This window comes from Trichosurus vulpecula, chromosome 1 (genome assembly GCF_011100635.1).
Source record: "Trichosurus vulpecula isolate mTriVul1 chromosome 1, mTriVul1.pri, whole genome shotgun sequence".
Lineage (NCBI taxonomy): Eukaryota > Metazoa > Chordata > Mammalia > Diprotodontia > Phalangeridae > Trichosurus > Trichosurus vulpecula.
In genome coordinates, this window is record NC_050573.1 from 254235664 (window position 1) to 254251778 (window position 16115).

At 41.2% G+C, this 16115-nt stretch overlaps 1 protein-coding gene across 1 annotated transcript in view; it reads right to left on the minus strand.

Moving 5' to 3' along the window:
• B4GALT6 (beta-1,4-galactosyltransferase 6) overlaps positions 1-14285 on the minus strand; it is a 92009-nt gene extending 77724 nt beyond the window's left edge. The window contains exon 1 of the mRNA XM_036741754.1: positions 13087-14285. Coding sequence (XP_036597649.1) covers positions 13087-13201 — 115 coding nt within the window. The 5' untranslated portion in view covers positions 13202-14285. The remainder of the gene's footprint in view (positions 1-13086) is intronic.
• Between the last annotated feature and the right edge of the window lie 1830 nt (positions 14286-16115).

Sequence of the window (16115 nt, forward strand, 5' to 3'; positions counted from 1 at the left end):
TATAAATGCAAAACGAAGCATATTTTTTCACTTTATTTTTCTTGGGTTTTTTTTAGCAACATTGCTAATATGTAAATGTGTTTTACTTGACTTCGCATGTATAATGGGTATCATATTGCTTGCTTTCTCAATGGATAGGGTAGGGGCTGGAGAGAGGGAGAAAATCTGAAAATGAAAATTTAAAAATGAATGAATGATAAACAAATACATTAATTAATTTTTTTAAAAAATAGACTACTATGTAGAACACCAGTGGCCTTAAAAGAAATTCAATGCCAAAAGTTAAAAGCAACTCTGCCTGATTTTCAAATTGGATTAAACAAGCCAGGAGGAGATGGGGGTGGTGGGGAAGGAAAGGCTGATTAATGACAAGATTAAATATAATTAGTTAAGAAACTCACAATAAGATTTCCCATTTAAAAAAAAATCAAACCCTGAATGAACATGTAAAGAAGATTCTAAAAAGCTTTGAATATGAATGAGTTCAGAGTTCATAAGGTGAAAACAGAAAGGCACTGAATCCACTTACTCATGAATTCTGCCTTGAATATATTGAGGAAAATGAAAAGAGCTCATAGCATGGAATACAACAACACACTAAAAATACATATAATTTGTTTTTATTTTCCTTACTAAAGGATTCTATCTAAATTTCAACATACTATTAATAGCATGTCTTTACCAGAGAAAGGCGACATTTGTCTATAAGAAATGAACCCTTCAGATTTAAATGAGTAAACAAACCATTTAAAATTGTCTTTTTTTACTTTCCTGATTTATATGAGAATCAATTCACATTTCTCTGCCTTTAAGTCACTCTGAAAACTGGACTATACTTATAGTTCTGAACAGGTAGAATCAGATACAAATTCCTTTTAGTATTACAGTTGTTTACAAATTGACCCCTTGCCACCTTTTCAGTCTTCTCACACATTACTCCTCCCATCTCCTGCACTCTATGGTCTAATGCACTATGCTGGACACATCTAAACTTTTACTAAACGCTTACTAATGAACTGATCACTAGAAAAGTGCCTATGGCAATGACATGAGCTGAACCCTAAGCTAGAGTAGATCTACTCAAGGAACCCAGCCTACTTCTCCTCTCCCCAGGGAAGGAACCAGAGAAGAAATGAGTACTTTGTCAGAAACAGCATGTTGGAAAGCCCCATAAATTAAGTGTTAAATCAAATTAACCACTACTGGAAATCTAGTAAAGGCTCTTCCAGGTCTCCTATGGCCAGATAATGATCCCTAAGTTCCAGAATCTCTTCAGAAAAAGAAAAGGAGAGTGATCATGATAGCATGATTTCTATACACTTCCTTACCTTGAATTTCAGTACCTCCTGTAGCTACTTGAATGGCTACATCAACAGAAGTCCAAGGGAAGAGAAGACAACATCTTTGGCATTGGGAACTTTTCTCTCTAGCCCTTGCCTCTTCTTAGGGTGAAAAGGGTAACACTGGTCCTAGTGTCCTTAAATATCCTGAACCCCTATACTTTCAAGCCTATTCCTATCAAGAGGGAAAAAGTAGCATGTCTAATGTAGTCAGTGGAGCTACGAATTGGTACAGCCAGTCTAGAAAGCAACTTGGAAAAGTACCCCAACATTTGTGCATACTGTGACCCACATATACTACTACTAGGCACATACCCCCCCCAAAAAAAGTAAAGAGGAAAAGGCCTCATACATATAAAAATGTTTATAGCAGCTCTTTTTAGTGGTAGTAAGTAACTGGAAACTAATGGATTGCCCATCAATTGGGGATATAAATGTAGTGGAATATGATTGTGCTGAAAGAAATGATGAAGAGAACAGTTTCAGAAAAACCTGCAAAGACTTGTATGAACTGACGCAGAGTGAAGTGAGCAGAACAAGGAGAACAATTTAAACAACATTGTAAAGTCAAACAACCGAATGAGTTCAGAATTCTATCAATGCAATAATTAATGATGATTCCAGAGGATCAATGATGAAGAATTATAACCATCTCCTAACAGAGAGGTAATTGACCAAATATGCAGAATGAGACACACATTTTTGGACATGGCCAACACAGGCATTTGTTTTGCTTGACTACACATGTTAATAAACAAGGGTATTATTTTTCTTTTTTCAATCGGTTGGGGGAGAGGGGAGGAAGTTGGGAAAGAAAATACTTGTTAACCTGAGATTAAATTTAATTTTTAAAAATACAACAAAAGCCATAAAATTCTAGAGATCTAGAAATTTAACAATCTAATCAAATTCCTTCATTTGACTAGGACATAAGTCTCGTCTCTACTAATTCAGTGTTCTTTCCAATGTACTATGCTTCCTAACTGGCACCATGAGTCAAACTAGCCTAGTCCACCCAGTGAAACTTCTCGGCTGGTGACATGTGGCTAAGACAGGAATAATGGAGGATACTGTTTTTTCCAGGAGCAACCACCACAACCATCACCACACTTTTTTTCATATTTTATTATTTAATATTTTAGTTTTGGACATTGATTTCCACAAGATTTTAAGTTACAAATTTTCTTCCCATTTCTACCCTCCCCCCCCCCGACTCCAAGATGGCATATATTCTGATTGCTCCATTCCCCAGTTAGCCCTCCCTTCTGTCACCCCACTCCACCCCATCCCTTTTCCCTTTACTTTCTTGTAGGGCAGGATAGATTTCTATGCCCCATTCCCTGTATATCTTATTTCCCAGTTGCATGCAAAAACAACTTTTTTTGAGCATCTGCTTTTAAAACTTTTGAGTTCCAAATTCTCTCCCCTGTTGCCTTCCCATCCACCCTCCCCAAGAAGGTAAGCAATTTAACATAGGCCACACATGTATCATTATGTAAAATGTCTCCACAATAATCAAGTACCATTGCCCTCCATCCTATCCTGTCCCCCTTTATTCAGTTTTCTCCCTTAATGCCATCCCTTTCCGAAAGTGTTAGTTTTTGATTACCTCCTCCCCCGATCTGCCCTCCCTTCTATCATCCCCACTTTTTTATCCCCTTCCCCCTACTTTCCTGTGGGGTAAGATACCCAATTGAGTGTGTGTTATTCCCTCCTCAAGTCAAATCCAATGAGAGCAAGATTCACTCATTCCCCCTCAACTGCCCCCTCTTCCCTTCCAACAGAACTGCTTTTTCTTGCCACTCTTATGTGAGATAATTTACCCCATTCTCTCTCTCCCTTTATCCCTCTCTCAATATATTTCTCTCTCATCTCTTAATTTTATTTTTTAGATATCATCCCTTCATATTCAACTCACCCTGTGCCCTCTATGTATATATATGTATATTCCCTTCAAGTACTCTAATACTCAGAAAAGTCTCATGAATTGCATACATCACCTTTCCATGTAGAAATGTAAACAAAACAGTTCAACTTTAGTAAGTCCCTTGTGATTTCTCTTTCTTGTTTACCTTTTCATGCTTCTCTTGATTCTGTTTGAAAGTCAAATTTTCTATTCAGCTCTGGTCTTTTCATTGAGAAAGCTTGAAAGTCCTCTATTTTATTGAAAGTGTATATTTTGCCTTGGAGCATCATACTCAGTTTTGCTGGGTAGGTGATTCTTGGTTTTAATCCTAGCTCCTTTGACCTCCAGAATATCATATTCCAAGCCCTTTGATCCCTTAATGTAGAAGCTGCTAGATCTTGTGTTATTCTGATTGTGTTTCCACAATACTCAAATTGTTTCTTTCTGGCTGCTTGCATCATTTTCTCCTTGACCTGGGAGCTCTGGAATTTGGCGACAATATTCCTAGGAGTTTTCTTTTTGGCATCATTTTCAAGAGGCAATCAGTAGATTCTTTCAATTTCTATTTTACCCTCTGGTTCTAGAACATCAGGGAAGTTTTCCTTGGTAATTTCTTGAAAGACAATGTCTAGGCTCTTTTTTTGATCGTGGCTTTCAGGTAGTCCAATAATTTTTAAATTATCTCTCCTGGATCTATTTTCCAGGTCAGTGGTTTTTTCCAATGAGATATTTCACATTGTGTTCCACTTTTTATAATATCTTGATTTCTCATCACATCACTAGCTTTCACTTGCTCTAATCTAATTTTTACAGTACTATTTTCTTCAGTGGTCTTTTGGACCTCCTTTTCCATTTGGCTAATTCTGCCTTTCGAGGCATTCTTCTCCTCATTGGCTTTTTGGAGCTCTTTTGCCATTTGGGTTAGTCTATTTTTAAGGTGATATTTCCTTCAGTATTTTCAGGGTCTTCTTTAGCAAATGATTGACTTGCTTTTCATGGTTTTCTTGCATCACTCTCATTTCTGTTCCCAACCTTTTCTCTACTGCTCTTACTTGCTTTTCCAAATCCTTTTTGAGCTCTTCCATGGCCTGAGACCAATTCACATTTTTCTTGGAGGTTTTTGATGTAGGCTCTTTGACTTGGTTGACTTCTTCTGGCTGTATGTTTTGATCTTCTTTGTCACCAAAAAAAGATTCTAGAGTCTGAGTCCTTTTTTGCTGCCTGTTTACATTACCAGCCAACTACTTGACCTTTGAGCTTTTTGTCAGGGTATGACTACTTGTAGAGAGTACTTTGTCCCAAGCTTTGGGGGCTGCACTGCTGTTTTCAGAGCTACTTCTACTCCACCATCACCCCAAGCTCTGCCACAGCAGTGCTTCTCCTCCCCCAAGAACCACCAACCAGGACCGCAACCCAGATCCAAGCAGGGCACAGCAAGAGAACCTGCTTCTGCACCAGCAAAGCACTCCTTGCACTCCCACTGTGATCCACCGCTTGATTCCTCCCATAGTGTGAGCCAGGGACTCTGGAAGCAGCTGCAAGAGCTTCCTGCTGCTGCCACCATATCACTCTCACCCCTATCCAGCAGTTTTCCCACTAACCTGCTCAGTGGTCTTTGGTCTTTCTAGGTTGAGAAGTCTGGTAACTGCCACATCTCAATGATTCAGGGCCCTCAGGCCTGCTCTGCCCAACTCCCGGTCTGGTTGGTCCTGGCACAGCCCATGCTGGGCTATGCTCTGCTCCCAACACCATGAGATAGACCCTTCCCAGTGACCATCCAGGCTGTCCTGGACTGAAGGCCTGCTTCCCTCTGCTATTTCATGGGTTCCACAGCTCTAGAATTTGTTCAGAGCCATTTTTACAGATGTTTGGAGGGATTTGGGGGAGAGCTTAAGCAAGTCCCTGCTTTCCAGCTGCCTTCTTGGCTCCGCCCCTCCCCCATCACCACACATTTGTCAAACATGTAAGCTCTAAGGATACAAAGAAAAAATGCAAAAGACAGTCTTCACTTTCAAGGAACTCATAATGGGGGAGTCAACATGCAAACAACTACGTACAAACAAGCTACATATAGGACAAACTGGAGATAAACACTAGAATTAAGAGGGTCAAAAAAAAAGCTTCCTGTAGAAGGTAGGATTTTAGCTGGGATTTCAAGGAAGCCAAGAAGTAGAGATAAGGAAAGAGAACATTGCAAAGCAGAAGGTACAGTGAAAATGCGGCACTGAAAGATGGAATGTGCCTTGTTCAAGAAACAGCAAGGGGACCAGTGTCACTGATTCACAGAATACATGGGGATAGGAGGAAGAAGGAAGGTATATGAAGACTGGAAAGATTAAAGGGGCAAATTATGAGGGTCTTTGAATGCCAAAGGGTTTCTGATTTCCATAAACTCATACCTCCCTCCTCTGCCAGACACACCAGGTGCTTGGGGTATCCCCAGCACTTAGCATGGTGCCTGGCCAAAATGCTTGTAGATTAACTGTCAGTAATATCATATTACACTCACATACCACAATTGTATAGCTATTCCCCAGTTCTGGGTATGGATTTTCTTTCCAGTTCTTTGCTACTAGTAGAAGCTCTACTACAAATATTTTGGTGAATATGGGACCTGTCTCATGGGAATTATGCCTAACAGTGGGATCTAGACATAGTATTCCATACAACAGTACAAAGAAAAACAACTTCAAAAGACTTAAGAACTCCAATGAATGCAATTACCAGCTCCTGAGAATTGAGGATGAAACCTGCTTCCCACCTACAGAATAAGACATATTTTCGGACATACCAATATATTCATTTGTCTTGCTTGATTCTAATTATCCCTAACAAAAAGAGGGTTTCTAAAAAGGGTGGAGGGAGAGGATAGTAATAGTGATGCCCCAAAGGAAAAAATAGTTTCAATTAAGTTGTTTTTTGGGTTGGTTTTTTCCTTTTTTGGAGGGGGTGGTGGAAGTTATGCACAGAAGAGAACTGAAGGAATTTCCAAGAGAAACAGACCACAAACAAGCAGGGTGCCTCTGGCAGTAATGTACTGAATTTATGATATGTTCAAAAACAAGCTGTCTATAACAGATTCATGGCTTCATAAGTAGTCCTCTTTTTCTGTCCTTTATATGTGAAAATGTTAATGTTTCTTATATTTGTAAAAAATAACAAAAAATGTAAAAACAAAAAATGGCCCAAATTTCTCATTAGGTCATATTTCTAGATCAATTTACACCAAATAGCAATAAAACTTTTACACACACACACACACACACATATATATATATATATGTGTGTATATATGTATATATATGTGTGTGTAAATATGTATATATAATACATATATGTATAAATACATACACACATAAATACATAGACATATATATGAGTGAGAGAGAGGCAGACAGAGGCGGGGAGGGGGCAGTATTGCAATGCTCATGATTAAAAATCTCACTTCATCTACTGCCTTCACTAAGGATTCTTTTGCCACCCCAGAAGTGACTATACTATCTAAACTACATGCTACCTAGATGGAAGAGGGCCCAGTTTAGTTTTCCAGCGGACAACTGATTGGAGTTCCTGTATCCAAGATAGAACCAAAACCAAATCATTGATTCCCTACTCTGAGATAATATTCACAACACTAAAATATCTGATTAGGTAAATGTTTATGTCTATTTGTTTCTGTGTGATTGTCATCTTATTTTTCTACACAGCAGGAAAATTATGGCAGTCATTTCTGGTACAATGTGATATACGGAATGAAAGGGAAACTGCTCCAAGCTCATCATGCCACCAGTCCAGGGGTTCCTCGTCTGGGGTCCACAGATTCCTTAGGGATCCCTGGGCAGATTTTAAGAAATCTGTGATTTGGGGTTGGAAAAAAAAATTACATCTTTATTTTCACTAACCTTTAACTGAAATTCAGCATTTACTTTGATATGAATTTGGGCAACAACTATTCTGAGAAGGGGCCAATAGGCTTCATCAGACTGCCAAAGGGATCTGCCTATCTGTCCGTCCGTGTCACACACACACACACATGCAGTTGAAACCCCCGCTTGAGTCTCAGTTACAAGAAAAAAAGCATCTGTAACCCTGCCAGCATTAGTGGTAGAAGACATAAGTTGCAACTGCTGCTACTTATATCAATACTGCATGTAGGTGTTGTAAGTACAGGAAACTTTCCATAGCCACAACCAGCTCTCAACACAACTAGTGCAACATCCAGTTTTTTAAACGTGAGATCATGGACCACTCAGTGGTAGTATGTGTCTTCATGTTACCCTGCCAACTAATTTCTTATAGTATTTAAGTTTATAAACAAGAAAATGCCTACACTTCTTTTGCTAGTCTGAATTGATAATTTAGGGGAAATATTTTACAAATTACTTGCATAGGATATATGAGCTATAAGTGTGAAAGCATATTGACATCCTTTTCCTCCCCTCTTTAGGCTATATATTAAAAAATAGTATTAGGATTTTAGACCTCAGTTCTTTCCATACTTATCAGAATGAAGAAAACCTTGTTATTCAGTTCATAAGCATTTATTAAGTGTCTACCATGTTCCAGATACTGTGTTATGCTCTGGGGATGGAGAAAAAAATGTAAAATATAGTCCCTAATCTCAAGAAGCTCACAGTCTAATATTGGAGAAAAGCAAATAACATTGTACAAACAATACATACACACACACACACACACACACACACACCACACACATATACACAGGATAAATTGAAAATAATCAACAGAGGGAAAGTACTAGAATTAAGGAAGGGTGGGAAGAAGTTTTCTGTAAAAGGTACGATTTTAGCACAGTGCTGAAGGAGGCATGATGAGGAGGTAAGGCATTCTGGAAAGGATGCTGGGTTATGAAGGGCTTTTAATGCCCAACAGAGGATTCAGTTCTTTGAGGGCAGCGACTATCTTTTGCCTCTTTTTGTATTCCTAGCATTCAGCACAGTGCCTGCTACATAGCACTTAATAAATGTTTATTGACTGATTCTATGTTTTATCTTGAAAGCAATAGGGAGCCACTGGAGTTTGGGTAGGATGGTGATATGCACATACCTGTGCTTTAAGAGTATCGCTTTGGCAGCTGAATAGAGGATGTACTGGAATGGGACAAGACTAGAGGTAGGCAACCCACCAGCAAGCTATTTCAATAGTCCAGGCATGAGGTGATGAAAGCCTGTACCAGAGTGATAGCAGTATCAGAGGAGAGGAGGCATATATGAGAGATGTTGCAGAGATACTGACAGGTCTTTGGCAACAGATTAGATAAGGGAAAGGGGGGAATGTCAGAGCTACTAAGGAGTCGAGGATGACACCTAGGTTGTGAGTCCAGATGACCAGGAGGGTAGTATTGCCCTCTACAGTAATGGAAAGGTTTGGAAGCGGGGAGGGTTTGGTTGAAAAGATAATCAGTTTGGGGCATATTGGGTTTAAGATGCAAAGTAGAAATCCAGGTAGTTGGAGATTCAATTCTGTGGCCAATTGTGACTTCCTTAGACAGACAACAAGAGAGGTGGTGGCCTACATATAGGTAGAGAATGAAGCAAACATGTTTAGTGTTGATATATTTTAACTGTATTTTTTTATTACAAGAGAGATCTGGGGGGTAGGGTAGTCACTGAAAAATGACAGTGATATATAAAGTATCAATACAACATTTAGATTAAAAAAAAGACATGAACCATAGATGTGACTAGAAAGGCAGTACATTATTTGGACAAGCCTGTCATTACCACCAACTGCTAAGTTTGGTTTCACCTCCATTATCACCTTCATTACACCTCACTTAGGATAAACTCATCACCAGGAAATTCATTACCATGGAAACTGCTTGAGCTTTACTACTCACACATCATCAATAACCTCAGTGGCTTCTGCCTCTCTGACTGGAGGACAGAACAAAAAAAAAAACTCCCCCCATACTCTCCCTTCATAAAGGGTTCAAAATTTCGGCTTTCTCTTCATTTGCCACCAGCAGTTCTTGGTTTCAACTCCATGATCTTCATCATGCCCCCATGCCTCATACCCTCTGACATCCCCACCTCACCTTAAGCTTTCTTTTGTGTACTACCTTCTCTTATTAGATTTTTAAGTTCCTTGAGCTTCTCCTTGAGAATTTTCTTTTCCTGATTTGCATTTCCAGCACTTAGGACAGAGCCTGGCATATGAAAAGTGTTTAGTAAACACTTTAATAAAAAACAATAAACATTAATAAATATTTACTGTATAAGCCCAAGAAAAATTTGCCCCAACAAAAACAGTCTCAGTTTGAGTGTCATCTCTTCTACCGAAAAGGCGAAAAAAAAAAGTTCTTTAAAGTAGTTTAATTGAGAAGCACATTCTGACACCCTTTCCTCATAAAATAACATACATCCATCGCTCACAATACCTATAGGGTCATTAGCAGAGAGGCGGCGTTTCAATTTGAGGCAGCTAGGTGACACAACGGATAGAACACTGGGCCTGACGTCAGGAAAAACTGAGTACAAATCTGCCCTCAGACGCCTACCTGTGAAACCTTGGACAAGTCACTTCCCCCAGTTCCTCATCTGTAAAATGAGGATAACAGCAACTACCTCTCAGGGTTTGTTATGAGGATCAACTTAGCACAGTGCCTGGCACATAATAAGCACTTTATAAATGTTAGCTATTAGCTACTACTATCATGCTGTATAGCAAATAGGGAGCTGGCTAGTAAGCCAGGAAGAACTGGGTTTAAGTGTCACTTTTGATACATACTAGCTGTGTGACTCAGGGCAAGGAACTGAACCTCCCAGTGCTCTAGGTAATTCTTTGACCAAATGTTGCAGAAAAGGTGCTGCAGAACAGGCTTACCATGCCATGGTAAAAGAGCAATGAAATCACAGTCCAGTCCTCATCCCTGTAGTATCACTGCTCGGACACCAACTGAAGCAAATAAATAGTAAGTTCCTTTGGGGCTTTTCAGAAATGTTGAAGGCCATCATTAATTATACTATATTATTTATTACAAACAATGCAAGTCATATCCTATAAGTAGAATATCAGAATGATCTTTTACTACTGAAAAGACAGATCACTAAATAGGAGTGTAGTCTAAAAACCTGGTTATAAATATAAATAATTGTCATGCTAATTGCCATTAATGAACAGGGAGATTATTTTGACTTTACAGTACTGCATCTTGTTAAATGATTCAGAGGAACAAAACAATATCAATTTACAAGTTAGCATTTTACTTTTCTTGACTGATTTTAAATAACCCACAGAAAAACAGATTATGCTTTAGATATCTAATGAAGTCTAATGGTCATACTATACAAGAAGTCCAATTCCAGACTTTGAACAAATATCACATTCTAATAATAGTAAGCCTAAGTCATTTCAACCTGGCTGCTATAATTACTTCTACTAAAGATTTTATTGAAGTGAATAAATTGATCTTCTATTGTACAGTTACATGCATATAACGTACGCTTGGATAAGGATGGCATATTAGTGTCCTGCCTGAGTCTTTTACTAACATTGGTTTTCATACCAATTAAATTTTGAGATCATATACATAATATTTTAGTGTATTTGGAAAGTCCTTCAAAACTACTAATTCAAAGGAAAAGACAGGTGAATATAAATGGTCATCAGAATAAAGTACTAGGTTCAATCCACTAATTTTTTGTATGACTTGTAAAGAACTTAAATTACTCTCAATAAGGCTGATTATTGCAAATTGCAATTAAATGAATAATACTGTAGTTTATAAATCAAGTAATTTTTCTCTGAGGTTTCAAAGAATTAGGTATATCAAAAAAGAGCCTACTCTAAAGAAACAACAATCTTTAAGGAATCAGATCACAAAGCACAGATCATCATAGATTTTGAAAAATTGATTTTAAGACCCCCAAAATGACAGTCCTCTAATAAAATAAAGCTTAACATGGTTTTTGCCTTATAAATTGGCTAATTAATTCTACTGAGCTTTCTTAACTGCTGGTGAAGTCAGCGCCGTGGGCTTTTTCCTGTGATGGAAATATTTCAGCTGGGCCTGGAGTCAGGTGCAGTGGATGAGGCACTGGGTCTGGCTAGAGTCAGGAAGACTTGAGTTCAAATCTAACCTCAGTCACTTCATAGTTGTGTGACCCTGAGCAAGTTATTTTACCTCCCTCTACCTCAGTTTGCATAGTAATAATACCTCCCCAAGATAAAGTGAAAATAAAATGAGGTTATCTGTAAAGCACTTGGGCACATAGTAGGATCTTAATGTTTTACTTCATTTTAGGGAAACAATTACAGTACTCATGCTATATCAAAAATTTTTTAAAGATATACCAGATTTCAGCAAAATTTAAGGTTCCTCAGACATCAGATCTTAATATTATTTCTATCCAGAAAATCTAAACATCAAAGGACCAAAGAAAAATTCTATTTTCAACAACACTAGTGCAGAAAATAATCTCTCCCTGCTTTCCATGACACTGCAATCACTCAAACCATTATTCAAGACACCTGGAGTCAGGTAAACCTGAGTTCAAATTTTGCCTCAGCTATTTAGGAGGTGTGTGACCCTGAGCAAGTCACTTAACTTCTCTCAGACTCAGTTTCCTCATATGAAAAAATAGAGATAACAGGACTTACCTCCCAGGCTTGTTGTAGCCATCAAATAAGAAAACATATGTAAAGTGCTTTGAAAAATCTTTAAATCACTATATAAATGCAAGCTATGGTTTTTTTAAATTGCCCTCAGATATACATAACTAGAAACCTAAAATGTTTAAGACTCAGCAATATGTAAATTTGGAAGTTTTCCAAATGTGTATGTCAAGTTACACAGTCAATGGTTTTTAACAGATGATGAATAAAACAGAAAACATTTAAATGAGAAATAAAATCAGCATTTGGAGAAATACTGCAAAACTACTTAAAATACATTATGTATGAATTCTCATAAACATTAAATACTCCCAGGTCCTAGCCATAATGCCACAATGAAAGAGCCCTTAAACAATATGGTAGCCTGTCAACCAGCCAAGCTAGTGGAGGAAAAAACCCTAGGGAAATGATCATTTAAAACATTGAGTAGACCATTAGTTCTGTATATTAGATTCAATGGCAAAGAAGCATGAGTCAGATCCAGTCTGTGACATGAATTTCAATATATCTGTGGTTTAAGAATATAACCTTCACTCTAATATTTAACATTGTTCTATTTCTGAAAACACTCAAATAGGTAGCAGGAGGGGTGGGTGAGGAAATCTTTCACTTGAAATGCAACCATATTTACTATCTCCACAGGGAATAACTGTGTTAACTGGTCAAGACAGATTATGGGTACTTCCCTGAAGTCCATAAAGTAGAGGAATTACTGTCATTTGATTTCATTTTGGAAATTCAATAAATACATTCCAAAACTCTCAGCTACCCAAAAAGCCAATTCCTTGTGGTTGGTTCCTCTTTTCAATCTATCATACTCCACAACTAATTAACTTGAAGTCTTTTAAGATTACTAGGATTATGCACGGAGCTGGGGTGCCGGGGCAAACTTAGTACAATATAATACTGTCATGAATACATGAAAAATGAACAGGGGCATTAACAGTGAAGTTGTGTCTTTTTGATGACCCTCAATTTACTTACCTGAAATTGTTTTAGTCAGTTTCAAATCAACAGACCTGTGAAATATACTATATCCAACGGTATAAAGTTTCAAGTAAACTACTTCCTAAAGACCCTTACCCCAGTATTAATTTAAGCCAAACTGTCTTCTCTAATGAAAATAATTTCCCGGATTTTGCTAGGTGCGAGTGTGTGGAGATTTGACTCCTGGTCTAAGGAAGGGAATGCCTTAGTGCTTACCGATCCCTGGGGCCACATAGATGAAGTATAGACAAGACGACGAGAGGGAGAAGAAGAAGATGAAGGCGAGCAAAGAGCGATTGGAGACCCGCAGCAACCACTTAAGCAGAGACATCTTCCTCCTCCTAACTAGCGGAGCTGGATGCTCACCGATCCCAAGCACTAGGGTACTGTCCAGGCCTTACACTCCCATGAACTGTTTAAACCACCCCGCAAATTGCAGGGGGGAAGCCGAAACCGGGAGAAGGTGGAAGGAGAGATTGGAGAAAAAGAAGTGGGGAGGTCGGGGTGAGGGGCAGATACAGAATGAATGAATGGACTTGGAGGGGGGAGGGGTAGTAGGCGGACAGGATGAAAGCTAGAGTGGATGGGGTAAGGAGGGTAACCGGGATTTTAAAAAGCGAAGGTGGAAAAGGTGAAAATGCACAGAAGAACAAGAGAGGGAGAAGGATGAGAAGGTGGAGGGTGCTTCTATCAATCAGAAAGTATGGGGCGGGAGCGCAGGTGGGAAAAGGCAGCAGCGGGAGGCCGGTGCGGGGTCAAGCGCGGGTTGTGAGCCCCGGCTTAGCCCTCCCTGCGGAGAAGGGACACCAAATTGCAGCACGACCCTGCGTAGCGGCGGTAGCGAAGGCGCCACCGTCTCAGACGCTCCAGCTTCGCACCCTCATCTCGGAATCCGGGGCAAGGCGTCCAGTTCCTGGGAACGGGAATCTCCAGGTCGGACAGTCGCCCTCACCCCGCGCTCTCCCGGCTTCCAGCAGCAGCAGCCTCTGCAGCCGCCGCAACCTCTCCTTCTTCCGCTGGTTTTTCTCTTATCACCGAGACTAAAGCAGGAGCCCTGGCCGCCTCCGGCGTGCGCGATGCTCTGTGGCCGGGGGCGTCCCTAGGGGCCCGGGAGGTCTCGGCTGGCCGGTGCTGCGTCTCCTCATGCCTGGCGAGGCCCCGGCGCTCAGCGGCAGCAGCAAGAGCCGAGCGACAGCGGGAAAAGCCCGGAAAGCAGCGAGGCTGCGGGGAGAATCCCTCCCGGGACTGGCGCACGAGCTCGTGGTCCTGCAGCCGCCGCTACCGCTGCCGCCTCCACCTCTTCCAGGTGCTGTCCCGGCCCCAGGGGCAGCAGCAGCAGCAGCATCCCCACTTCCCAGCCCCGGGGTAAGTCAGCAGGGCCCCGGCGCCGCCCCCACACCGCGCGCTGGCAAGTAGGGAGAGAGACGGGGGCTGCGGGAAGCCGAGCTCCTGCTCGCAGGAGGGAAGGAGGGCGGGGTGGGAGGTGACTGGGCGGCGCCTGAGCCCCGCCTCTGCGGGAGGGAGGCAAGCGGCCGGGGCGGGGGAGGGGTACGGGGAAAGGGGGAAGACTAGCGGACGCTCGCGGCTCCCAGCGGGACTTCCCACGTGCCCCCTCCCCTCCGCGACTCTGCAGTGCATTTGCTGCGGAGCCTGAGCTGGGGGTCGGGGCCGAGCGCACCACTCAGTAGAAAAGGGAGGGGGGAGAAGGAGAGGACTTGCTCTTCATTGGTAACTGCGGAAAACCAAAGGTCTGGCATCAACACTGTGGTCAGTGTCATTTCGTACCTCTGTCCAGCAAAAAAAAAAAATGCCCTTTGATTAGCCAGACCCACCAGCCCTTTCTTCAGCCCTCCCCCTACCTCTCAACCTCCGCCCCCAATCCGTGTTTCTGGTCTGTTCCGCGGGAGGGAGGGGGGCCGAGGGGAGGAACCCGCGTCCACCTCGTGCGTCACCGCCCAGCTGCCTCTGCCACCGCCCCGCTCTGCCCTTGGGGTCGGTCAGTTCTTTTGGGGCCTGTGGGTGGAGTTGCCCCCGCCTTGCCTCCTGTTCGTTCAGAAGCTAGGCATAGGGTCTTGAGTATATCAAAGTGTTATGGTACAGATAGGTTTGAGGTCACAGGTGATGCCTTGGAAGTGCACAGTTTGCTGCAGGAGCTACTGGGCAACCTGGCTCAAACTAAACCTGGCTTCCATTCTCCACGTACACACCTTAGATTAACACTAGACTTGGTAGGGATGCAGACGTTCGGTCCACGGGTCGATCTGAAGATGATGTTACAGTTTAGTGGTCAGTAGCAGAGTGTATTCGTCACTAGAGAGATCCATGTGCATCAGCAGGCCTTTCTGTGCTGCACTCCAATTTGCAAAGCCTCCAGTTGTTTCTAAGCCACCTAAAGATCTGTCAGCTTTTTGTTTAAAAGCCACCCTTTCCTGATAGTTGCAGGGGGGAGGGGTAGTCTCGAGTCTAGAACCCTGAATATCACATTGTTTCAAGCTACGCTTCATTGTTTTGTTGGGTTGTTTCAATGGGATTTTTTTTGAGAGGTGCAGAGGTTGGGAAGGTACTAAAGTTGTTCTTGGGATCATAAATTTAGAGGTAGAAAGGGACCCCGAATCCTTAGCCCAACGCCCTCATTTTACAGATGAGGAAGCTTCGATCCAGAAAGGGTCTGACTTGTCTTCTTCACACAAAATAACAGAATCCAAATTGAACCTAGTTTTTCTGATTCCCAGTCCAGTACTCCTGTACTATCATTCACTCCCTGGTCTCTTCAGGAGCTATTTGGACAGGGCTGCCATTTTTCTTCTGCCAGTGCCTTAACCCCAAGTCTGTATCACTTCCGTGCCATCAGTCTGCTTACTTTGTCACCAAAGGACCAAATTTTATCAGTTGTCTCTTGAGTAGATCGCTAAACAGACTCACTGAAGTCCGTATTTAGGTTCGTTTTGTACCCCGGTGGAATGAAGGTCTAACTTCTCTGGGTGGTGCCATCATTATTTAAAGGCATGTTGTGAAAATAGATGAGATATTTTGTAATAGGATTTGAGATTTTTTTTCGCTATAAGGATATTTTAAATATGAACTGTATCAACTTATTAAACTAAAGAGGAGATAAGGACTAGACCTGTGATTTATTAAATAGAAGACCCATACAAATGTGGCTAGATTTCACTTAAATTACCATTTTATAGTTTTTAAATGATTCTAGGTAGATGTCTGAGCTCCAATTATAAATAGTATGTGTA